Source organism: Pinus tabuliformis, chromosome 5_2 (assembly GCF_031772625.1).
Source record: "Pinus tabuliformis cultivar Carrire ecotype Pingquan chromosome 5_2, CPIR1, whole genome shotgun sequence".
In the NCBI taxonomy this organism is placed as follows: Eukaryota; Viridiplantae; Streptophyta; class Pinopsida; order Pinales; family Pinaceae; genus Pinus; species Pinus tabuliformis.
The window spans coordinates 548,402,859-548,430,220 of record NC_142306.1 but is presented as its reverse complement, the minus strand read 5'-3'; the positions used below and the strand labels follow the sequence as shown (position 1 = coordinate 548,430,220).

Here is a 27,362-nt window from a genome sequence, read left to right as displayed (position 1 = left end):
TATTGGAAGACAATTAAACATGTGTTGAGATACCTCAAAGGCACCACTCAATTTGGTCTTTGGTACAAACAAACAAAGGAAGTGAAGCTTCAAGGCTTCACAGATGCAAATTGGGCAGGGAGTCTATCCGACAGGAAGAGCACATCATGGGGAATCTTTAGTATTGGGTCAACAACAATTTCTTGGTACAACAGGAAGCAGAGATCAGTTGCACTCAGTTCAACAAAAACAGATTACACGACTGCTAGTCAAGCAGCTTATGAGGTTATCTTGATGAGTAAGGTCCTTGTTGGGTTGTTTGGTCAACAGCTGGATCCAACAATGATTTACTGTGACAATCAGAGGTGTATCAAACTCTCTGAGAATCTAGTTTTTCATGATTGGTCCAAGCATATTGACATCTGGTATCACCATCTACGAGATTGTGTGTAGAGGAGAATCATGTTGTTGGAGTACATTCCTACAGAGGAGCGAAATGCAAATATTTTGACAAAGGCATTGTCAATATGCAAATTCTATTTTCACAGAGGTAGGATCGGGGTAGTAGATAATCCTTTTATTGTTGAGAGGGAGTGTTAAAAATAGTAAGAAGAAAATCCTAATTTAATTGGTCCTTGAATTAAATTGTAATTATATTATCGTAACAACTTGTAACATTTAACTAAGTTAAGTTGACTTAGTTGGCTCGGTAAATTCGAGTTGCAAGTCTATCTAGAGTCATGTAGAGTGATCCCTAAATTTTAGGGGCTGAGGTTGAGTTATTATTGAGTTGTAATTATTTAATTCAGTTTAACTTAGTTAAATTCATTTAAACTAGTTCTAATTGTTGGAGGAACTAGTGAGTGGTCAAGTGAATTAAATTGGATTTAATTCACTTGCAGTAATCAATCAAATAATTGATAATTCACTCAAAAATAACTCATGCATGTTGGTTTAGAGGAAGAGCTAGTTGAGATTAGAGTTCGGGGACAATGTACTATTAGTTGTAAAATCATATAAATTAAAGCGATGATGCATGCAATCAAAGAAAGACATATGGATGGATTGCATGGTTATTTGTGAGGAATTTCCCAATTAAATATCGGCTAATTCCCAAGGGAACAACACAAGGAAGTAGGGGCTTGATAGGCAACAAATTTGGCTAAGTATTGGTTTGAGCTGGTTTGTGAAGTAGTGAGATAGATTGTACTTGTGCAAAGATTGTTCGGGTTGAACAAGCATTGTATTTTTTCCTCAGATCTTTTGGTTAATGCAATATACAGATAATAGGGGTTTTTAACCAAGGCTTTCACCATAAAATTACTATGTTATGTGTGATTGAATTCTTCCTTTTCTGCTTCGTGATTTCATCGATCAATTTTTGTTTCCGCTGATTAGTAGAGAAGATTCAAGTCAATTGTTTTAACATATCACAATATGCAGTTTGAATCTACAATAAAAATCTACAACTTGGATAAATGTGGGATGAGGGTGTTACAACAACGTTATCTACAAAATTGCCACCATCATTATTTCTTTGAGATTGAAGCCACTTCTAAGTTCTTATATATTGGAGGAATAGTTCAGGTTCCTTCAACACTGTCAAATCCATGATGCAGTAACCCTTGCGCAGGAGACCCTCCAGTCTATCAATTTGCGACACTATCTTACTATTACTCTAAAAATTGATCTTTAAAAAACTTATGGTCATGTAAGCTGGTCCTTTATTGGGTTGTGTCTTATCCAAATGGGTGTGAGACTTGTATAATGTTGAAGTAGCTGGTTTCACTGTTGTGCTAAGTGGTGCAGTGTTATTATCGGTGGTCGAAGAAGTGGAGCACTTGATTTTGGTTGTTTGTAGAGGTGGAGTGATTGCAATTTAATAGAGCTGTTCTGTTAGGCATTTATCAATGCCATTTAAAGGATTGGAATGCTGCATTTAAAGGCTTGCTGGAAAATGGCATTCAAAGCACTCACTGTTTTCTTACATCCACGCTGAGACTACCTGGTAGTGTTTTGGGGTTCAGATCTTCACACTAAGCCTTTCAAATGAGCAGATAGAGAAATATATTGTGGGGCAGGTCTGGATTGGTAGAGAAACAAGAAATACATATGCTGCTTGCTGTCCTTACCATGAGCAGAAATAATTTATTGTGCGGCGAGGCCAAGATTGATTAATGGCAGAGAAAGAAAAAAATACGTATGCTTGCCCCTTACCATGAGCAGATGGTGGGATAGGGTAGGTATCCAACATTGACTGAGCTTACCTTGTGAATAAATTGATTGGTTGGCTTTCTTATTTCAACAACCTCTATTGAAAGAAGACCTGCTTCTTACTTGATAATGAAAAATGCCTAGTCACATGGGTATTATTAATATGAACACGACCAAAGCTGAAGGATATGGAGAGAGGCAGACGCTACAGCCTTGACTGAACAACAATGACAATACATTGGCGCTTATCGTATAGTCCTTTTGAAGCATACGTCCTTGGAGCAGGGTTATTCTCATATGTTTTTGGAGCAACATTATTATTTCGGAGGATCTCATGGTGCCAACGCATACGTTATATTACAATGGTGTATATGTCATTGGTATTATTGACAGGCAATGCGTTGAGGATGTTTCCATCATGGCATCACATGGAGTTATGTCCCAAGTTCTATATTCGTTGTTCCAAGTTCTATATTGTATTCAAGTATTATATTGTGTTAAGTTTGAGTTGACAAGTAGAATCTCTGATTATGTGGAGCATGATACAACAATATCAGTGACAACCTGATTTCCTATGATGCCTTCCAAATGAGAGATATGCGTTTAACATTCCTATATGCGTGAATGATGAGTGGTGAATACATATACTTTATCATTTTTTTCACGGTTTTATTGCTCTAGGGATGAAGGCTCATAACTTAATATTTGTCTATTTCAACATCGAACTCCACCTCGCCACAAGCTACGCATCTCAAGACAGTGTCCAACACATAAACACAGGGCCAACAGCAGAAACGACAACACAAATAAACAAAACCAACTTACTTTCCCACCTGTAAAATCTGAAGATTGAATTGGGACAGGATCGTAACATACAACTCTTGGGAATTTGTAGGGCAAGTATAAAAAATTGCAGTGACAGAGATGACAAAAGACGCGAAGAAGCGCTTTGAGAAGGCCATGGGCAAACTCTTCCACTATAAATTGCCCTCAACTCCCACCAGTTCTATTGGAACCCCTTCTCCCAAAGAACTTGCACACAGTCAAAAACAACCCAACTGGGACAAATTTCAAAAGGGCAATCATCATCATCCAGAGTCAGTGGGTTGTCCCCTACATTAACAAAAAACAATCCAAAACCTATTTCAACATCAATAAATTCACCATCCCCTGTATGTAGACCCTGGGATCGAGGAGACCTTATGAGGCATCTGGCAACTTTCAAGTCCATGACATGGTTTGGAAAGCCGAAGGTTGTTGAACCAGTGAATTGTTCAAGGAGAGGTTGGGTGAATGTTGATGTGGATTTGATAGCTTGTGGATGGGAACTGAGGTTGCTTCCTTATGTTGTTGATTGTGAGGATTGTTCTACTCAGCCTGTTGAAGATGCATGTCCTAGAGAATCATCTCCATGTCTGGTCCATGTTCACAGTCCCAGTGTTCAACTTTCATCAAAACCTGGGGTGAATGAAGCCATAGAATCATCACAGAACAAATCTGTTGGTATTCAGTGAAAGCCTGAGCCAACCTCAGTGGTTCTTGACTGTAGCCTTTGTGGAGCCAATGTGGGAATGTGGGCCTTCTTTATCGTCTATAGACCTTTGCAACTTGTAACTAATGGTTCACTTGAATCACAAGAAATTTGCAAAAACCACAATGATAGCAGTATGTGTGGTATGAGTGCAACAAGTTGTGTTGGTGGAGTTTCGACCAGTGAAGTTGAAGGTAAGGAATACATGGATGATGCTAGTGAGGTCATGACTAGCAGCTGCCAGAAGGATGTCACAGAGGAACGAATATTGGATTTGAGTCTCACAATAGCAGGGGGCCTTCCACCAACAAAGCAAAGTATTAATTCACAACTCCCTTCGCCTTCTATTATTCAACAAAGGAAACATGGATTTCATTGCAACAGTGAAGTTGGGGACTAGGTTACATCAGAGTCAGATGAACCTCAGAACAATGTTCAAAGTAAGGGAAACTGTGGTAGCTCTACGCATAACAAGCGAGAAAACACAGAGAGCACAGATGTTGACAAAGAAGGAATTGACACTGCAAGATCATCAAAACGGAAGAAAATGGAAGCCAGCTTTGAAGTTTCCAGGGGCATTTCTCATGTTGGTCAAGGAAAGACATTTGAAAGATTCAGTGGTGGAGAAGACAATACTAAAAACAAGTGTAGGTGGAATGGGCCTGCTTTTGGTGAAAGACGTGTTCAGGAACTTGCCAATAGTGAATTTCACGGTTTTCTTCTGTGAATGCAGTTGATACATGCTACCATGATGGGATGGAAAATTCTACCGAGAGTGTGGATAATGTACATCAAGTTTCATGCAAGAGTGATGAAGGCATTGAAGAGGGTACTGGAACAAACATTGCAACTATCCGAACGGGTAGAATAGGTATTATTACTGTAGTGTGGGAATGAATGGTTGTCCAGAAGTAAGTGGGACTCAGACTGATTGTCGTGGTGACATTAGTGGGAATGATGTTTCTGTAAATAGAGCAAAAAGTAGAGCAGGTGAATCTGAAGTTTTGGTAGAAACTGGAAGAAGTGGACGAGGTGAGGTGAGTTCCATGGGAGAAAATACAGGTTGTGTTAGTATTTGTGAGGACAGTCAGCATGCTTTACTGGTTAATAATTCCATTGTGGATTTTACCTCAAGCAAAGACTTTATAGTAGAGTTCAAAGTTGGTGGTGAGAGATCTGAAGTGTATCAACCTGTTGAAGTACATGAAAAACAAGAGAAATTTGATGCCATGATCACTGAGCTCCAAACCACTACATTAGAGAGAGATGCGATTATCAGGCTAGCACTAGTAAGGGTTGATAAGATTGATAATGCCATTACCTCTAGATCAGGGCTTTAATTGATTGTTTGAAAGCAAAACAATGCCTTAAATGTGGCTCAAATTGTTAAAATTGGCAACTAGGGCCAATCTCCATGTGGGTCATCTTATTTATGGCAGCTGATATTTTTCTTGGATCCCTCTCATTGAGAGGTGTAGGATTGATCTAAAGATCATCCGATTCTGATAAGTATTCATGGAGTTATGAATTTATTTGTGTTATAAGATAATTCGTCAAGGTCGGCCAACAACCAAATATACCCCACATGTGCTCAACGTTTTAGTATAAAAGGAGATGACTTGATATTCATTTCTACACACACTTCTATCTTGATTTCTCTCCACTTGTCTTGGGTTTTAGTGGAAGAGAAATCTAGGAGTGGAAGCCCTAGACGTTGGAGGATTAAGGCTGCCTTAGCCGCAATCAAGAAGAAGAATGCTGCCCTAATCTAAGGACACAGTCAAGTGAGAAGCCCTAACGCTACAAGGAGGGCAACCCTAGTATCTACACTATCAAGAAGAAGCCCTAGCCTATATGTTGGCCTCTAAGCAGCCAAGAAAGAGGCTGCCTTAGACCACGTGGGAAAGAGAGGCTCTTTGGGTGCTCTTGTAGGGAGAAAGGCCAAAGTTTGAAGCTTAGGGCCACAGCAAGAAGAGGCAATTTAGTATGGGTGAAATAGGGCTATTCTAAAGCCATTTCAGGAAGACTGAAGGGATGAAAGGAAGCCAAGTATCTTGCTAGAAGGCCAAGGAGAAAGGGAGCTGTTTGAGGGCCTTGTGGAGGGTGGAACAGTCCTCTAGAAAGGCCGTCGCAGGCCCGTTCAAAGGGCTGTAGGATGCCACTGTACTGAAAGGAGGGCAGAGCCATTATTAAGGGCTAGAAGGTTGCCCAGAATTATAGCGAAGGGGACAACATTCCCTTGGAGGACAACCACATTAATTAAGGGCAAATTTGGGCAGATTTTAGGGGCTGTTTGGCTGGGTGTGTAAGGGTTGCCAGATGCTCTAACCAGTCACCACATAAGCCATAGTGAAGGTAGCATTGGAACAACAATGATGTGGACAACTAGGCAATGGAGCATGGTGGAACCATGCTGCATGGACAACAAGGCTGCCATATGCCCAGAACAATGGTGTTTTGGACATGACTGTTAGGTACATCAGTACAACTAGGACAACTAGGCAATGGTACATACATATTTGGAGTAGCGTAAGTATGTTATGTTGCTGTAGGGACAACAATAATGCTGGGTTGCTGTAAGTATATTGAGATAACAAGCTGTGATGGGACAACAGTACTAGCAACAATGATATTGTGCCACAATGTTCAATGGGACAACAACGTGATGAGACAGAACGATGATGGGATTGCTATGCCATTGTGCAGCAGTGGCACAATGGGACAACAAGCATGGACAACAGTGCAAGCTTGGACAGCATGGCAAGCATGGACAACATGGATAGCTGTGGCAAGCACATGAGACATGCTGTATGACAACATGGTTCAACCATGGCACATGGGACAACAGTGCAGCATTAGGTGCAACAGTCATGAGGTCCAGCATTGTGATGATGGGTGCAACATGGTGCAGCACGGTGAGGTGCAGCATGATGACGAGATGCAACACGATGATAGGTGAAGGAGTCACCTTGGAGAATCAGTTGAAGCAACATGTCTTCAACTGATCTCATGTATCATCTTCTTAGAGATGATATATGCTCTTATCAAGATAAGTCAAAGTGTTGACTTCTGTTGTAAATGTACTATCTCTCTCTTTGCTGAACTATTGAAGAACATATAAGAAGAATTGATCAAGGGTTTCCCCACATTGGGGTTTGTCCCTCGCTTGTGCCACATCTTGTGTCCTCTTGTCTTGGCTTGTCTTCTGCGATTTATGTTTATGTTCTATCTGCAGTTTACTTTAATGCTGATGTGATTGCTAATCTCGAAAATACATTGAGCTAACTGTGAAAATTGGAATAAATTGCTCTAAGCATAGAACATACCTAAAATTAACATGGTATCAGAGCTGAGGTGAAGACAAAGCCTAAGCAAGAGTGAAAGAGCAATCACCGAAGACAGTTGGGAAAGAACAAAAGGATCAGTGGATTCCTCATCCTTCTTCAAATTCACCGAGGGTGAAATCGAAGCAAAGAACATTTTCAGAATGGCGCAACGGAAGCTTTTAATGGCCTACCTAAAGATCACTTCAATGGGAAGTCCGGATCTAAGGGTGGAAGGAAAGGCAGTTGCCTTGGTTACAATAAGTTTGGCCATTATGCGAAGGAGTGTCCGAATGGCAGGGACACATCACTTGATGATGATAACAACCATTCCAGGGACTTCTTCAATGATCAGAGGAATGACAGTGTAGGTCATAAAGGAAATGGTTGACTCTTTAGAGAAAGCAAGGAACCCCAGGTATGAAGAATCAAATGTTGTTTCTGATAAGATAAAGAAGCGTTATCTTGTATTGGCCCTCTCCTTCAGATTCTGTGGGAATCTAGCTTATTGATTATAGTGCTTCAAGGCACTTCATCGGATAGAAGGGTGATCTCTCTAATTTAGTAGAGATGGAAACAATCATGGGATTATACTTGGAGCCGATGCCACCTATCCCGGAAAGGGTGTAGGGAATATTACCCCTCAATTGAATAAGGGTAACTCGATTCATTTATAGAATCTATTTTATGTACTTGATCGCAAGAAGAATCCGATTTCCATTTCGACAATGGACGTCAAAGGTTTTAGGATGGCATTCATCGATGGAAAGGTACGTGTTTGAAAATAGAATTTTCTAAGATGCTTTTACTCATGGGTTCAGGGTTGGAAATTTGTATCAAGTTGCAGGATGGTCCATTGGGGACCATGTCAGTTGTCACATCTCATCTATAGCACTAGAGGTCTACTTATTATGGGGCCCTACCTGATGTGAGTCAGATGGTGACAGGAATGCCTGAATTCAAGAAGAGCATGAAGGTACATGTCTGAGATGTATCGAAGGAAAATCTTACAAGGGGACCATTCCCCTCATGTAGCAGGTCCACAGGTTTGGAACAACCCGAGGGGTTTGAGATTCATGATCGAGAATCTCATGTGTGCAGGTGGAAGAAAGCCCTCTATGGCTTGAAGCAAAACACCCCGAGCTTAGTATGAGAGGATTGATCGCTGTTTGATGAAGCTGAGATTCACTAGGAGTGAAGTCGATCCAAACCATTCCTCGAAGGTTGTGGATGATAGACCTCTCATAACGGCACCTTCTAAGGACGACCTATTTCTGACAGGTGCAGACCCTCTCATTTGCAGAAGTAAGAGGGAGTTGGATTCCGGATGTGGAATGGTAAACTGCAAGCCTGTGACTACCTCGAGGATCTTAACTTTCATGATAGTGATGCCAGACCAGATTTGGAAAATGCCTCTGAGTTTCATAAACTCATTCGCGTTTATGTTCTTGGTGAACTTCCGTTCGGACATATGTTTTGCAGTTAGCATGATGAGCTCATATATGGTTGAGCCTCACTAGATTGGTGCCAAGAATCTTCTGAGATATCTTCGGGGCACAATCTCTCATGAATTGAGATACACTGCTGGAAATGTGAAGCTACATGATTATTCGAATGCTGACTAGGCAGGCAGTGTGGAGGATCTCAAGAGCACTTTTGAGTGCTGATTCTCTTTGGGTTCTGCTCGATATCCTGGATGAGCAGGAAGCAGAAGATGGTTGCTTTGAGCACCGTTGAGACTGAATACATAGCTACGAGTATGACCTCGTGTGAAGTTGCCTGGTTGCGGGAGCTCTTCAGTGAGCTATTTGTACACATGATGGATACCACCGTGATCTTCTGTGTCAACCAGGGGGGGATTTGATTGTTGAGGAATCCCGTATTCTATGATTGCTCCAGTATATAGACATCAGATACTACCTTATCTGGGATATGGTATGTCGATGAGTGAGGAGGCTCTATCGCATTGAAACTGATGTACAGGTCGCAAACATTCTGTCAAAGCCTCGGGGAAAGGTCATATTTGTGACTTTTCTGAACGACTTGGAGTCATTGAGAGACCTTTTTATGAGGGTCCTGCATGTTGCGTGCTTTGAGCTCTGGGAGCTCCGAGAGGCTTGGGGTACTACTGGAGCAACACGCAACCACAGGGCGACTCACCCTCCCCTAATGGTGCATTGGGTATAGGGTGAATGGTTCAACCTTCCCCTGATACCCCGTGGCGACTTAGGGACAGGATGAATGGTTCTCTTGTTGAGGCATCCTACCCATGCAATCTAGGACTCATGGGAAGTACATCTCATTTGGCCAATGAGCAGGGAAATGGGGTTAGGGACCATAGTAGTACTATCGATGGACTCATCATTGTATCTATTGTACTCCCTCTACTAGGATGACCTCCATTGATCTGGGATTAGTATGAGTGGTTTGAGACACTCTCTTGTGATATTGATCTGGGATCAATAAAACTGACTTCGTGTCAGTAGAGAATGGTATGAAACATTCTCGATCAATTCTTCTTCTTCATGGTTCAGCAGAGTAGCGCAGAACAGAGCACAATAGAGCAGAGTAGTGCAGGGCATTGATGGTAGAGAGTACAGTGGGACATATGGATCAGCAGATGGAGTTCCCCCTAGTTGAGAGGGAGTGTTAAAATTGGCAACTAGGGCCAAACTCCATGTGGGTCATCTTATTTATGGCAGCTGATATTTTTCTTGGATCCCTCTCATTGAGAGGTGTAGGATTGATTTAACGATCATCCAATTCCGATAAGTATTCATGGAGTTATGAATTTATTTGTGTTATAAGACAATTCGTCAAGGTTAGCCAGCAACCAAATATACCCCACATGTGCTCAACGTTTTAGTATAAAAGGAGATGACTTGATAGTCATTTCTACACACACTTCTATCTTGATTTCTCTCCACTTGTCTTGGGTTTTAGTGGAAGAGAAATCTAGGAGTGGAAGCCCTAGACGTTGGAGGATTGAGGCTGCCCTAGCCGCAGTCAAGAAGAAGAACGCTGCCCTAATCTAGAGGACGCAGTCAAGTGAGAAGCCCTAACGCTACAAGGAGGACAGCCCTAGTATCTATGTTATCATGAAGAAGCCCTAGCCTATATGTTGGCCTCTAAGCAGCCAAGAAAGAGGCTGCCCTAGACAACGTGGGAAAGAGAGGTTGTTTGGGTGCTCTTGTAGGGAGAAAGGCCGAAGTTTGAAGCTTAGGGCCGTAGCAAGAAGAGGCAATTCAGCGTGGGTGAAATAGGGTTGTTCTGAAGCCATTTTAGGAAGACTGAAGGGATGAAAGGAGGTCGAGTATCTTGCTAGAAGGCCAAGGAGAAAGGGAGCTGTTTGAGGGCTCATAGAGGGTGGAACAATCCTCTAGAAAGGATGCCACAAGCCTGTTATAAGGGCTGTAGGATGCCACTGTAATGAAAGGAGGGCAAAGCCATTATTAAGGGCTAAAAGGCTGCCCAAAATTATAGTGAAGGGGACATCCTTCCCTTGGAGGACAACCGCATTAGGGCAAATTTGGGCAGATTTTAGGGGCTGTTTGGCTGGGTGTGTAAGGGCTGCCAGATGCCCTAACCAGTGACCACATAAGCAGCTGTGAAGGCAACATTGGAACAACAGTGTTGTGGATAGCTAGGCAATGGAGCATGGTGGAACCATGATGCATGGACAACAAGACAACAAGGCTGCCATATGCCTAGAACAACAATGTTTTGGGCATGACTGTTAGGTACAACAGTGCAACAGTACAACTAGGATAGCTAGGCAATGGTGTATGCATATTTGGAGCAGCGTAAGTATGTTATATTGCTGTAGGGATAGCAGCAATGCTGGGTTGCTGTAAGTATATTGAGATAACAAGCCGTGATGGGACAACAGTACTAGCAGCAATGATATTGTGCCACAATGTTCAATGGGACAACAACATGATGAGACAGAACAATGATGGGATTGCCATGTCATTGTGCAGCAGTGGCACAATGGGACAACAAGCATGGACAATATGGTGCAACATGGCATCTTTGGACAGCTTGGCAAGCATGGTGCAGTATGGCATGGTGCAGTATGGCAAGCATGGACAACATGGATAGTTGTGGCAAGCACATGAGACATGCTGTATGACAACATGGTTCAACCATGGCACATGGGATAGCAGTGCAGCATTAGGTGCAACAGTCATGAGGTCCAACATTGTGATGATGGGTGTAGCATGGTGAGGTGCAGCATGATGATGAGATGCAACACGATGATAGGTGAAGGAGTCACCTTGGAGAATCAGTTGAAGCAACATGTCTTCAACTGATCTCATGTATCATCTTCTTAGAGATGATCTATGGTCTTATCTAGATAAGTCAAAGTGTTGACTTCTATTGTAAATGTACTATCTCTCTCTCTCTCTCTGTTGAACTATTGAAGAACATATAAGAAGAATTGATCAAGGGTTTCCCCACATTGGGGTTTGTCCCTGACTAGCGCCACATCTTGTGTCCTCTTGTCTTGGTTTATCTTTTGCAATTTATGTTTATGTTCTATCTGCAGTTTACTTTAACGCTGATGTGATTGCTAATCTGGAAAAGATATTGAGCTAACTGTGAAAATTGAAATAAATTGCTCTAAGCCTAGAACATACTTAAATTAACACAAATGAACCTCCTTCTGTTGATTGATCAAGCATATTCCAAAGATATATCACTACAAATTTGAATTTGAATCTCTATGGCAATCATTCACTAATATTTGTAAGGGCTGCTAGAAGTTATTTTGGCATTCTTTAAGGTGAGTTTTGGCATATTCCTTGTCCTAAAACCAGTAGGGTAATTTCTTTGAGATTCATTTGCAGTACCTTAAGGCTTAATGCAATGGTGACAACTACACTGAGGACTCTTTTATAGGCTATAAGACATTTGTAATCCCCTTGCCATTGATGTCAACGGGGGAGGCAATCAGAGGAAGGAAGACACTTCTTAGGACAAGAGGGGGAGGATTAGTGTTTTGCCATCAATGCCAAAGGGGGAGATTGTTTGCATTGTTGTCATTGATGGCAAAAGCGCAACAGAGGCAAAGGAGTAGCAACAAGGAGCAACAAGCAAAGGACCAACTTGCACAAGAAGCAGCAAGCAAAGGAGCAACAAGCAAGGGAGCAACACAAAGGAGTTGTGATATGCTTGGATAATGTTGCAGAGATTGCTATATTGAAGAATTTGTTGTGATGTGAAATTGTTGATTGAGTTGAATTGTTGTGATGCAAAGGCAAGACTCCAAGGCAAAGGCAAAGATGTTGCAAAGATTGTTGTGATGCATTAATGATAAATATTGGTATTTGATGTTGGCATTAGGTTGATGCATTTAATGATAAATATTGGTATTTGATGTTGGCATTAGGTTGATGCATTTAATGAAAAATATTGGTATTTGATGTTGGCATTAGGTTGATGCATTTAATGATAAATATTGGTATTTGATGTTGGCATTAGGTTGATGCATTTAATGATTACATGTGGCTGAAATTAATATTGGATGGATTATTTATTTTTGTGTTCTAATATTCAAGATATGAAGAGTTTGGAAACGAATGAGTGGAAGGCAAAGAGTCAAGCCTATTCACTTCATATTCCTATGTGGGATACAAACAACCAACAAACTATCTTTATAAAATATGTGATTTTGGAAGGCATTGAGATGGTTAGAGAGTGGGAGAATGTGTGAGAGCTAATTGAGCTATTATGCATTAGTTACCTGGCACATATGAAGCTTATGTGAAGTAGATTTGAAGGGAAGAAGATGCAGAAATGAAGATGGAGATATGCAGAATTTATGACCAGGTAAACCAACACATTGTTATTTCTTGTTTGCATTAGGGGATGATAGTCTCCTTTCAAGTAGTGGCTTGATAAACATCAGGTTGGAGCCTGTTGAGGTAGGAGCCTCGTGTGAGTTGTAGCCTACATAAAACACATGGGAGTTGGAGCTTCCTTGCATGTTGCAGGTTGCAGAAAATTGAGGTAGCAGCCTCTTGTAGGTTGTAGCCTACAGAAAATCAGATGTAATAAGGAGTAGGAGCTTGCCTTTGCATCACAACAATAATAAAATCGTGGTTTTCTCCCTTTATGGGTTTCACATATATCTGGTGTCGATAGTTGCTGTTATTATGTGTTCATGTGATGTTTTGGTTTGCTTAGTAATTGTTGTTTATCTATTTTGTCCATTGGTCATTATTTATTAAGCTGCTCATGTAATGTAAATGAGATTAAAGAAAAGAATTTAATGTCCATGAATATACTAAATTGATTCACCCCCCCTCAGTTTAGTCAAGTTTTCATCAATAGCTTGCATGGAAAAATCAATAGGCAACAACGTAGGGTATGTTGATTCAGGAGCATTCTTCCATATGATCGGGAGCAAGGAGTATTTGAACCAACTGAAGGAGGACATGTAGTTTCATATTGAGTTAGGAGATGATGGAAAGTACTCGACTAGGGGAGTTGTTACTCTCAGTTTTGAGAGGGAGTTTGGCAACTCTCTTCATCTTAGGAATGTCCTCTATGTTCCTGGCCTGAAGAAGAACCTTATTTCAGTGGCTAGTCACTGAAACAAGGGTTATGATGTCATCTTCACCAGAGGTAAGGCTTACCTCAAGCACTTAGCTTTTGGATGTGTGAAGTAGATTGGTGTGAGGATGAAGAATCTGTACAGGCTGCAGGTTGAGTCATGCACAACCTTGAGCAACAAGGCAGAAAGTGTGCAGAGCAGAGATGTGGGAGAAATTTAGCATAGACGCATGGGGTATTTGCATCATGGAGATCCTTCAATAGATTGCCATAGGACTACCACAGGGCATATTTGACCAACATGATGCGTGCAAGGGGTGCACACTTGGAAAGTATGCCAAGTCATCTTTTCAGGGCTAAGACAACGAAGCCAAAAGTATTTTGGAGCTGGTACGTTCAAACGTATGTGGGCACTTCTCTTCTCCGTCTCTTATGAGACGTAGGTACTATGTCACTTTCATTGATGATTATTCCCGGAACACATGGATCTTCTTCATGAAGGAGGAGGAGGTCTTTTCCAAGTTTATGGAGTTTGAGGCCTTGGTAGAAAACCACGCCGCGAAGAAGATCAAAGCATTGAGGAGTGACAATGGCGGGGAATATGTCTCCAATGCTTTTAGGGACATGTGTGCCAAGGAGGGCAATAGGAGAGGGCTGGTAACATCCCATAACCCTCAACAGAATGGGGTGGTTGAGAGGAAGAACCGCGACATAGTTGGAGCGACCAAGGCCATGTTGCATGACTAGGGGTTGCCTATGTTCTTGTGGGCAAAGGCATGCGACATTGCAATATTTCTGCTGAACAAGAGTCCACACAGGGTGCTTGGACGAGTTACACCGGAGGAGGCTTTCATAGGCAAGAAGTCCATTGTTTCATACTTTGACAATTTTGGCACAAAAGTTTACTGCCATGTGTCCAAAGATAGCAGGAAGAAGCTGGAGCCCACAACTGAAATGGGAATTTTTGTAGGTTACAATGAGACATCTCAGGCGTACCGGATGTATATTCCATCACTCAAGAAGACAATTATTAGGTAGGACGTGAGATTTGAGGTGGCCAAAGCTTTGAGGGAGTCCTTAGAGCGAGAGTAGGTTGGAGTACCTGAGGAGGATCTACTTTCTCCGAAGCAGGAGTCTCAACCAGGATCACAGATTGAGTCTCAGTCAAGTGGCAAGAGGACTACACAACAGGACGACCAACATGAAGATGAGGAGGAGAGACCTTGACGAGTGGAGGTAGCGACTCAGTCAAAGACTTCTAGTATAGGGAGGAAGAGAAGCAAGTGTTGCGAGAGGTTGATTTAGGAGGCCCAGGAGCAAGTTGAGACTCCTAGCTCTATGTTCAAGTAGAGCAAGCAATCACAGAGGTACACTGGATATATGGCACTGATGACTGAGTTGTTGGACACTGAACCTTCTTGTTATGAGGAGGCAACAACTCAACAAGTGTGGTGGGATGCCACGGTGGAGGAATATTCCTCCATCATGAAGAGCGATATCTAGGAGATTGTGCCACAACCAAAGGGAAAATTAGTAGTAGGCTCACGCTGGGTGTAGAAGGTGAAGCATGGGGCAGATGAGAGTGTGGAAAGGTACAAGGCTAGGTTTTTGGCCAAGGGCTTCTTACAGGTTGAGGGGATCGACTATGAGGAGACATTTGCTCCGGTGGTGTGGTATTCATCCATCAGGACGATTCTGGCACTTGTAGTGCAGATGGGTTGGAAGATCCATCAGATGGGTGCGAAGACAACATTCCTCAGTGAAGTGGTTGAGGAGGAAATTTATATGGAGCAGCCAGAGGGGTTTGATACTTTCAACAGAGACACATGTGTGTAGGCTGAAGAGAGCTCTTTATGGCCTCAAGCAGGCCCTGAGAGCATGGTACACTCATATTGGCAGCTACCTTCGGGGATTGGGCTTTCACTAAGAGTGAGGTGGATCCCAACCTATATTACATCACGGTTGGAGGGCTTTCGCTCATTCTAGTGCTCTATGCTGGTGATCTTATATTGGCTAGAACAAACAACTTGATCTAGGATTGCAAGGTAGATGTTGCAAGGGAGCTTGAGATGAAGGATATAGGGCTTATGCATTATTCCCTTGGGCTGGAGGTATTACAGTGTGATGGGGAATTCATCTTGGGACAAGGGAAGTACACTTTAGAGATTCTCAAGAGGTTTCATATGCAAGATTGTAGGTCCGTGACCACCCCTCTAGTCATAAAGTTGAGGAAGGTGGATGCTTGCAGAGAAGAGCGAGTAGATGCTACATTATATAGGTAGCTCATCGGGTCGTTGATGTACTTAGTCATCGCACAACCTTACAAACTTGATTATCTTTGATATTTACTTTTACAAACTTGGGACTCAACAAAAATTAATGCATTGACTTGAGAATGACTTGGCACCATGAAAAATACCAAAAATATAGATTTTCAAGATACATGAGAGATTACTTTGAATACAATGTAAAACGAACATATCCAAACATAATCAAGTATATCATACAATCACGATCAATTATCAAGACATCATTCATCCATCAAGTTAAAAATCCCCATGGATCATAGCAAGAAATTATGATTTATGAACCAAAATGCATAAAGGTTCTCAAACAATAAATCATTCAATGTGAAGAGTCAAATCTAAGTCAATCTGAAATCATAGGACTTACAGTTTTATGTTGATTGGTATTGTTAAGAATCGACATCTCTTGCTAAAAATTGATGATTGTTTCTAAAACTTGGAAGGTTGAGGGGACTTTTGACAGTTTTGGGCAGGTGTACTCGACTCTAAGGTAGACCCATTGGGTCTGGTTCAAGCCACCTTGTCTAGTTTGGTGGGTCATGTAGGTCTTGTTCAAGCCCCCTTGTCTAGGCTGGTGGGTCATGTAGGTCTTGTTCAAGCCCCCTTGTCTAGGCTGGTGGGTCATGTAAATTGGATGTCTGACCGATGTTCCACCAAGTTTCTGGGACACAGGGATGTAGGAAAGGGGGAACACATCTGCGGGATATGTGGAAGCACCCCCAAATTTTAGGAAATATTGGGGTTTTCAATGTGGAGAACCCCACTTGAAATATTACAAATTTAACTTGTAATATATGAAACTTGAAACATAAATGTAAATCATTTACTGAAATTTTACAATCTTATACATAAATATTTCATAAATCATCAATTGTGATTCAGAAATCATCTATAAAGTACGTGTTGGAGAATGTAACTAGATTCGGTCTTCATAATTATCTTTGTACTTATGACATTGTATATATTTGTAAAAGGAGAAAAAGAATTATTATTTTAAGCATGGGTTTCATGCTCATTGATTTGTCACTAGGTCAAGCATGTTCTTCATGCTCCTAGGGTTTATTGAGTCAAAAGAGTTTTTTTCATATGTATAAGACCCATTTGGGCAATTTGTAACAAGAAAGAAATTATTTTTGAGTCTAGAAAGCCAAAATGACCTCCAAGACCATGTTTGCCCTGCCAGTGAAAATTTGGCCTGGGAGAGGCCTATTCGACCTCTTGAGAAGGGTATATAAAGGAAGAAGATTCGACTCATTTGGACACACTTCAAGTTCGATCTGAAGCAAGAAAGAAGAAGCAAAAGAGCGAAGGTCAAAGAAGAAGAGAAGTAACTTGTTCTTGTGCTTACTTTCTCTCACACATGCGAAACTAGGTTTCTGTTGTTGCTGCTACCCGGCTCTCCCTTGTCCCTCCGTTTCGGTCGTGTGGGTGCCCATGTAAATTTGTTCGGGTGGGTCGTTTGAGGGCGTTCGTGTCAACTCATTCGGGCGGGTCGTTCGGGGGCGTCCGTGTGAACTCGTTCGGGCGACGGCGCGCCCAGGCGGACGAGCCCGTATCAAAAATGCTAAGTTGTGACCCGAGGTTGGCTTTGTGCACGTTCGTGCAGCTCGTTTGCCCGACTCTCCCTTGCCGCTTCGTTTCGGTCGTGTGGGCGCCCATGTAGATTCGTTCAGGCGGCTGAAAATTGCAGGTCTGATAATCAGACCTGAGGTAGAGGGAAAAACAGTTTGACTGGATTAGAATTTTGGAGGTTGGACTTTCGTTGACTTTGAGGACTTTGACTTGCTTAAGGAAGGAATCTTTGGAGGGCTGACTTGGTGCTTGGAGGAGGTCTTGGCTTTGGTCTTTGGGTCTTGGATTTCTCATTTGATCTGATTTTATAAGAAGAGGAGATTCTTTATGGTTTTCCCTTGGAGGGGTTTTGCCCTGGATTGGAGCCTACATTTTATGTCCATTGTCTTCTATGATCTTCGTGGTTTATACTCTTGATAATTGTTTGAAGTAAAGAATCTAATAAAGAACAATAAGAAGCTAATATAAGTTCACAAACAATTATTAAGGATAAGGAGATTTGTTTAAAAAGCTTCCCTACTTGATTCTGCAACAGTATGTCCATTGTATTTCTCATTATATTTAGAAAATTGACACAAAGAACTTTGGCAAAGAGGGATTGTGGGAGTATTTCATTTTTTGAAGGGGACATTCTCTAGTGTGTTCCGCTCTGTCTTCCCCTAGAGGATATGTGGGAAATACCCCCCGAAGTATCCACGTTTCAGTAGTGAGGGGAGTGTGTTCCCTACCCTTGGGAATGTGTTCCCATGTAACTCTGCCTGTGACTATGGAACAACAATCTGCTCAACAGCATTATAGGCCTAAGTTGTAGAAATTTCTCATTTCCCACCCCGGTTTTCAGTTTCTCCTTATTTCTTCCATATAGTTAAATGCCCTTTCCCGTAACCATACATTTAACAAGCTAAAAAAAATAAATTTGTTGAAAACACAAATTCTAAAATTTTTACAGAATGCTGGAAATTGCAGAAATAAAAACCAGCAGTAATAAACAGCCATTTAAACACTGAGATTTTTTGTCAATGTGACCCTGGAAAAACCCCCTACAACTCTTGGGGAAAACCAGTTTGAGAGCTCTTCTTTATTTCTGGAAAATGCCTTTTTACAGTAGGAGAAATGTTCAGCAAAAAAAAAATCAACAAACAGACTTTTACAACTTATCTCAGCCTTGCTGAAACTCAGCCTGCTGTTACACCGCTGCTTTTGCTGATACACAGCTGCTGATACACCGCTGCTGTTGCTGATACACCGCTGTTGTTGCTGATACACCGCTGCTGTTGCTGATACACAGCTGCTGATACTGATACACCGCTGCTATTGTTGATACACAACTGCTGATACACGACTGTTGTTGCTGATACACGACTGCTGTTGCTGATACACAACTGCTGATACACCGCTGCTGTTGCTGATACACAGCTGTTGATACACGGCTGCTGTTGCTGATACACGGCTGTTGTTGCTGATACACAGCTGCTGATACACCGCTGCTGTTGCTGATACACCGCTGCTGTTGCTGATACACAACTGCTGATACACCGCTCAGAAATCTCCCTTGCTCTCTCTCTCCTTCTCTCAATTTGCTCATGAAAGAATTGAATCGAATGTAATCTTTTCCTCATTTTCCTCCCTTAATATAACTCCAAGTGACTTTTGGGTGATCCAAGTGACTTTTGGGTGATCTCTAAATCCAATGGCTGAAATAGATTTAGAACAATGGCTGAGATTAAATGCTCATTTAAATCTCACTTTTTATTTTTTAATTCACCCCACTTTAATAAAGACCCACTTAGTCATTTATTTCCAAAGTCACTTTTCCTTTCTAATTTTTCATTAACTTTATAAAAGTCACCTTAAAATTAGACTTAGTAACTTTATCACTTAAAGTCACTTTAAAATTAGACTTAACTTTATAAAATTATAAAGTCACTTTAGGAGAAAAATTAAATTCTTTTTGACACTTTTCCCTAGGCCAAAGATCAAAGCTTAAGGGAACCACCTGTCCTCTGGTACCAAATTTCAACACTCCCTCTTACCGAGGAAGGTGTTCCTCACCACACCCATCTTGTCTCTGAAGTAGACATGCTTGCCCCGTGGTAAGGCTTTGGTAAGGATATCTGCAACTTGCTCATCAATGGAAATATACTCAAGCTTCACAACTCCCTTCTGAACATAGTCTCTCATAAAATGATATCTGATCCCGATATGCTTTGACCTGTCATGAAATACTGGATTCTCTGTGAGTTTAATGCAACTTTGATTATCACAGTAAATCACTGAAGGTCTCAACGGCTGACCAAATAAGCCAAACAACATCTTGCGAAGCCAGATAGCCTCACAACTAGCTAGACTGGCTGCCATATACTCTGCTTCCGCTGAACTCAGTGCTACTGACTGCTGCTTCCGGCTGAACCATGACACTACTGCTGAACCCAACCCAAAACAACACCCTGAAGTGCTCTTCCTATCAGAAGCACAACCTGCCCAATCAGAATCAGTGTATCTTGCCAATCTCACTCCATCTCCCTGCCTGTAGTCCAGACCATAATCCACTATCCCCTGCAAGTATCGCAAAATGTGTTTTGCAGCCACCCAGTGAACCTTCCTAGGCTCACACATAAACTGACTCATCGTGTTGACTGCAAAACAGATATCTGGTCTAGTGTTGACCAAATACATCAAGGAACCAATCAGCTGCCTGTACAATGTGGGATCCACCAACTTGGAATCCGAAGCATGAAGCTTCTTCCAGTTGGTGATCATCGGTGTCGACATGGGTTTACAATCCTCCATGTGGAATCTGCTAAGGATGTCCACAATATACTTCCCCTGCCCCAGGAAGAAATACCCCTCCTCCTGCCACACCTCCAAACCAAAAAAGTAATGCATCAAGCCGATGTCCTTCATCTCAAACTCCGTCGCAAGATCTCTCTTGCAGTGCTCTATGAGTTTCTCTGCACCTGTAATGATCAAGTCATCCACATACAGCACCAGAATGAGAGGCTCATCACCAATCACAATAAAGTAAAGGTTCGGATCTGCCTCACTCTTTGTGAAACCCATACCCTGCAAATATGTATCTATCCTGGAGTACCAAGCTCTGGGAGCTTGCTTCAGGCCATAAAGGGCCTTCTTCAGTCTGCACACATGGGACTCCTTCCCATGCACCTCAAAGCCCTGTGGCTGCTCAATGTACACCTCCTCCTATATGAAGCCATTGAGAAATGCGGTCTTCACATCCATCTGGTGGATCTTCCAACCCATCTCTGCTGCTATCGATATAATGGAGCGGATCGAAGTATATCGAGCCACGGGAGCGAAGGTCTCATAATCAACTCCCTCTACTTGGGAGAACCCTCTAGCCACAAACCTCGCTTTGAATTTCTCAATGCTGCCATCTGCAGCATGCTTTACCTTGTAAAGCCATCTGGAAGTAACCACGGATTTGCCCTCAGGCCTCGGCACCACCTCCCAAACATCATTCTTCATGATAGAAGAATACTCCTCCTGCATGGCCTCTCTCCAGACCTGCTGGCTAGCTGCCTCCTCATAGCTAGAAGGCTCAGAGTCAAGGATGCTGGTAACCATCGCCATATAGCTACAAAACCTCACAGGTGGTCTACTCTCTCTGACCGGCCTCTTCGGCTCAACAACAGATGTGGCATCTCTCAAGGTGTCCTGAAGCCACTTGGGCTTTCTCTTCCCTGAGCATGCTTCTCCCACAGGAGAATGAAACTCCTCCTCATCATCATTAGGAGCCTGAAATCCCGACTGTCTATCTGCTGTCCTCCTGCCTGCACCTGAACCTGTAGACGCAGAGGTACCGTGTGAACTGTCCATCAGTGGACTCCCTAGTGAACTACTCTGTGAACTGCTTTGCATGCTGCCCGGAGCACCACCCCTCTGGCTCGGCGAGTCACTGCTCACTGACGGACCTGACATCCTCATAGATGTACCTCCGGATCCTCCTGATCCCTGCCCATTGGATCCCTGCGACTGACTCAACTGCTGCTGAGGGTCTGGCTGATCCAGATACTCTAACTCCCGTGACCTCCTAAAGGCCCTGTCCTCCTCGAACTTCACATCCCGTCTGACAACAAATCTCCTCTGTGCAGGAATGTAAATCCGAAAGGCCTTTGAGGTCTCACTGTAGCCCACAAAGATACCCTTCTCTGTGGTGGGCTCTAGTTTGGTCCTCTTCTCCTTGGGTATATAGGAGTATGTAATGCATCCAAAGATATGAAGATGACCAATATCAGGCTTCTTCTCAGAGAAAGCCTCCTCCGGAGTCATGTGCGCCAAGGCACGATGCGGACTCCTGTTCTGCAAGTAAACAGCCGTGTTGCAGGCCTCTGCCCACAAGAACAATGGCAACCCCTGATCATGTAACATGGCTTTGGCAGCCCCTATGATGGATCTGTTCTTCCTCTCTGCAACCCCGTTTTGCTGGGGGTTGTAAGGAACATTGAACTCCCTCCTAATGCCTGCCTCCGCACAATAGTCAACAAACTCTCCAAGGGTGTACTCTCCTCCATTGTCCGACCTCAAGGACTTGATCTTTCGAACTGTCTGAGTCTCCACAAGAGCTCTGAACTCCTGAAACCACTTGAAGACCTCACTCTTGGTCTTCAAAAAATAAATCCAGGTCCTCCTGGAGTGATCATCAATGAATAAAACATAGTACACATATCCACTCAAGGAAACATGAGACATCCGACTGCTCACATCGGAATGAATCAAATCAAGTATCCCCGTCGCTCCGCTGTCATTGCTAGGAAAAGGGGATTTGGCAAACTTGCCCATCGCACAACCTCTGCAAGTATCAAAGTGATCAGCACTGAAATCTGGTACACCTGTAGTGATCTCCCGCAATGTCCTCAAGGCTCCATGATACATATGTCCCATCCTGCGGTGCCAAATCTCACACAGCTCAGAACTACTAGCTCTGCTGTCGGTACTACTGCTCAATGCCAAAAGGGGCTGGAATGCAAACTTGTACACCTTTGCATGGCGTACACCTATCACTCTAGCTGAATCAGCTGGAGTGCCCCTGGGATACATCAACACCTGTCCTCCCCTGAACAGTACCTCATATCCTCTGTCCTCCAAAGCTGAGGCGGATATGAGGTTCTTCCTCATCCTTGGCACATAAAGAACCTCTGACACCTTCAAGGGAGGTTTGGACTCCCTCTGAAATGTCACTGTCCCCACCCCGACTGCTCTAACAACTCTGTCATCACCGAGTACTACCTCAATATCAGTGCCACTCTGAAAGCTCTGAGAAGTACTCACGGACTCCTGTCATATGACGTGAAGCCCCACTGTCCACATACCAGATACCTGAAGATGCTCCGCTAATCGAGGGGAAAGCATGCTCCCTCTGAACCTGTGTGGCAAGTGATCCTGCACTAGAGGACTCACACGTAGTGAACGCAAACTCTCGGTCAAAACGACCAGCAAAGTCCTCAATCTCTGCTGAAGCTGCCACGTCATGGTTCTTCCCCTTCTTCTTCTTCTTCTCCGGACACACAACTGCATAGTGTCCCATCTTTTGACAATTCCAACACTTCACCTTGGAACAGTCCTTCTGTGTGTTCCCCTGTTTACGTTTACCTTTGCCTTTGCCCCCACCACTGCTTGTGGAAGCCTGCTTCTTCCCTTTGCCTTTCTTGCCTCCTGCCACCAGTGCTACATCCTCATCCTGCTCAACTGGCTTGGCTGCCCCAAGCTGACCTTTCCTGATCTCTGTCTGAAGGCAATCATCCCAAAACCTCTCCCATGTGGGAAGGGTCTCACGTGCACAAACCCCATCAGCGAAGTTCAACCATGAACGGGGGAGGCCATTCACTGCAATCCGCACCAACTCAGTGGGTGGAATGGCCTCTCCAATCGCTGCCAACTCATCTCTCACATTAGTAATCTTTGTGAGATATCCAGCTGCACTATCATTACCCATCTTAATGTTCTTCAGCTTCTCTTTCATGACCATCTTCCGGTTCTCATTGGTACTCTGGTAGAGATTGGACAATGTTGTCCACATCTCATGGGCATTGCTCTTTCCTCTCACATGAGGAATGCAATGGTCTTTGATTCCGTCTAGAATCAGCCTCTTACCCTTGTTCTTTTTATTATAAGCTGTCAACTGAGTAACATCAGTAGGCACAACAACAGGGTTTTGTGTGGTATGCACCATGATATCTCAGACTTCTGCCTCCTCAAAGATACTCTGCATTCTCTCCTTCCAAACGCTGTAATTATATGCCCATCCAGCCTATTTTCCACCTTCAATCCCAATGACATCCTGCTGTCCTAAAACTGAAAAATAGCACTGCTATAGTAAAGATAAAACTGCTATTTATGAAAAATCAGCTTGCTGGAATTTTCTGAGTGAAAAATCAGCAACTGTAATTTTTCATTTTGCTGTCCCAAACTGCCATTCAGCACTCAAACTCCGATACCATGTAGAAATTTCTCATTTCCCACCCCGGTTTTCAGTTTCTCCTTATTTCTCCCATATAGTTAAATGCCATTTCCCATAACCATACATTTAACAAGCTGAAAAAAATAAATTTGCTGAAAACACAAATTCTAGAAATTTTACAGAATGTTGGAAATTGCAGAAATAAAAATCAGCAGTAATAAACAGCCATTAAAACACATTTAAACACTGAGATTTTTGGTCAATGTGACCCTAGAAAACCCCCTACAATTCTTGGGGAAAACCAGTTTGAGAGCTATTTTTTATTTCTGGAAAATCCCTTTTTACAGTAGGAGAAATATTCAGCAAAAAAAAATCAGCAAACAGACTTTTACAACTTATCTCAGCCTTGCTGAAACTCAGCCTGCTGTTACTCCGCAGCTGTTACACCACTGCTGTTACTGATACACAACTGCTGATACACCGCTGCTGTTGCTGATACACCGCTGCTGTTGCTGATACACAGCTGCTGATACTGATACACCGCTGCTATTGCTGATACACAGCTGCTGATACTGATACACCGCTGTTGTTGCTGATACATGTCTGCTGTCGCTGATACACCACTGCTGTCGCTGATACACGGCTGCTGTTGCTGATACACAGCTACTGATATACCGCTCAGAAATCTCCCTTGCTCTCTTTCTCTCCTTCTCTCAATCTGCTCATGAAAGAATTGAATCGAATGTAATCTTTTCCTCCTTTTCCTCTCTTAATATAACTCCAAGTGACTTTTGGGTGATCTCTAAATCCAATGGCTGAATTAGATTTAGATCAATGGCTGAGATTAAATGCTCATTTAAATCTCACTTTTTATTTTTTAATTCACCCCACTTTAATAAAGACCCACTTAGTCATTTATTTCCAAGTCACTTTTCCTTTCTAATTTTTCATTAACTTTATAAAAGTCACTTTAAAATTAGACGTAGTAACTTTATCACTTAAAGTCACTTTTAAATCAGATTTAACTTTATAAAATTATAAAGTCATTTTAGGAGAAAAATTAAATTCTTTTGGACACTTTTCCCTAGGCCAAAGATCAAAGCCTAAGGGAACCACCTGTCTTCCGGTACCAAATTTCAACATAAGTTGTACTAATGAATATTTAAATGAATTGTACATTGAAATAAACTGGGTCAAATTAATAACTATAATTTAATACTAAACCACCCCTAAACTAAAACTATGCATACGTTTTATGGTCCCTTAGGTTTGAATAGGCAGATAATAACAAAGAATAATGAAGGTTTTAATCAAGGTAACTTTTGGTAGTTCTGGCCCAAGCATTTCACATATATTTTCAAGGTTGTAACCTATGGATGAATCAACGGAAGTTAAGAACATCTTTGTTTGCATTCAAATAGATTTTTGTGTTAGAGTGACACTTAGAAGTTAGAACAGCTATTTTGGTTTGGAAGATTGCCTTTAGAGTTATATTTTCTTAAATAGTTTTTACGTTGGTGTTACCTCATCAAAGATATGGTTTGAGTACGAATCTGATACTGTATGACCGGGACAGCTAGTGGGTAGTGGGTATGATTATCCGTTGGGAGTCCCCCTTGATAACAGTTTAGATTCTAATATTTCCCCTTCTACAGGAAATTTCCCGGCTTACACTGCATGGTTTAACTCTTCAAAACAAAGAAATTTGGTAAAAGGGAATGTGGGAGTGTTTCATTTTTTGATGGGGACATTCAATGTGTTTCCCTCAAAAGGGTACGTGGGAAACACCCCCTGAAGTATCCACGTTTCAGGAGTGAGGAGAATGCATCTCCAACCCTTCGAAATGTGTCCCCATGTAACACTGCCTATGAGTATGGAATAGCAATCTTCTCAACAGCATTATAGGTCTAAGTCGTACTGATGAATATGTGAATGAATTGTACACTAAAATAAACGGAGTCAAATTAATAGCTATAATGTAATACTAAACCCCAATTAAACTAAACTATGTAACGTTTTATAGTCCCTTAGGTTTGAATAGGCAGATAATAACAAACAATAGTGAAGTATTAATCAAGGTAACTTTTGGAAGTTCCGGCCCAAACATTTTCACATATATTCACAAGGTTGTAACCTACGGATGAATCAGCGGAAATTAAGATCATCTTTGTTTGCATTCAAATGAATTTTAGTATTGGAGTGACACTTAGAACAACTATTTTGGTTTGGAAGATTGCATTTAGAGTTATATTTTATTAAATTGTTTTTACATTGATGGTGTTACCTCATCAAAGATATGGTTGAGGAGGAATATGATATTGTATGGCCGGGACAGCTAGTGGGTTGTGGGTATGATTATTCGTTGGGTGTCCCCATGATAAGAGTTTACGTTCTAATATGTCCCCTTCTACAGGAAATTGTCCGGCTTACATTGCATGGTGTAACTCTTCAACGTCAAAAGCAAAAGTTCAACATGGTGAATGCTATCAGAGGCCTTCTGATTTCCTGGTCAGCTACCTTTAGGATCTAATAATTATATCTACTAATCTATTGATTTCTTAGGAACTGTCTTTACAACTTTTTGTTCCCATGGATTTAATGATTAGGGATTTTCTTTGTTCCATCAATCTGTTAACATTTAGTGTTATCTGCTCCTGATTTTTGATAAATATCTTATTTTTTCTTTGCTTTTTATTTGTTTGATGGTGAAACTATCTGTTTAAGCTATGTATTGATGTTTACTTTCAACCTGTTGCAGTGATATACCAATGACTGAGTTTATTATCAGTTTGAACGCTGCCAGGCCTCCTTCTGAGAAATTTATTATACAAGTACTTGACAACACTCACATGTTCGTGCAACCTAATATGGCTGAGCAGATCCTCCATCAGATCGATGAATTTCGAAATAAAATAACCTATGAGAAGCCAGCATAAGTTGTTCTCTGCAAGTGGTTAATAGGCATTCACTAGCTTTTCAAAGATGTCTTCAGGGGAAATAAATTTTATTGTATACAGAATGTAGCGAGGAGAGTATATTTCAGTTCTTTATAACTGACGCGGTATATGATACCCATCAAATTTAACCAACTTATATTTCTAGGGCTTATCTCACAAGGGTTTGCACTTGGGTTGTTAACATGGTGATGCCCCATCTCAACAACTAGACCACCACCCAACAGACTTATTTTTTGTTTTGGTATGTATATCTAGTTTTATGGTTTAACTTTCTCAGTTTTACAGTATGCTTGAACTGGGCATTATTTTTTTTTTCACTTTGAATGAATTAACTCATAAAAGTTTGATTTCAATGATTTTCATGGACTTGTATGTTTTTTTTTTTAAGTTGGGTAGGACTACATCTTCATCATGTCCAATATATTACCCCGATCAGGGCAGAGAATTGAACCGGTGACTTCACATCAAAGAGTGCCTTAAGAGATTACCTGATCACTGTCTATC

At 41.9% G+C, this 27,362-nt stretch overlaps 1 protein-coding gene and 1 pseudogene across 7 annotated transcripts in view; both read left to right on the top strand.

The window, feature by feature from the left end:
- LOC149160109 (Nucleotide excision repair, TFIIH, subunit TTDA) overlaps nt 1-27,145 on the top strand; it is a 58,081-nt gene extending 30,936 nt beyond the window's left edge. For all 7 annotated transcript variants that reach the window (XM_089436619.1, XM_089436615.1, XM_089436618.1 and 4 more), the window contains 2 exons: nt 26,315-26,409; nt 26,660-27,145. In XM_089436619.1, the coding sequence (XP_089292745.1) occupies nt 26,375-26,409; nt 26,660-26,837 (213 nt within the window). In that variant the 5' untranslated portion in view covers nt 26,315-26,374 and the 3' untranslated portion in view covers nt 26,838-27,145. The remainder of the gene's footprint in view (nt 1-26,314; nt 26,410-26,659) is intronic.
- On the top strand, nt 3,155-5,588 carry LOC149160110 (uncharacterized; annotated as a pseudogene).
- Nucleotides 27,146-27,362: the final 217 nt, after the last annotated feature.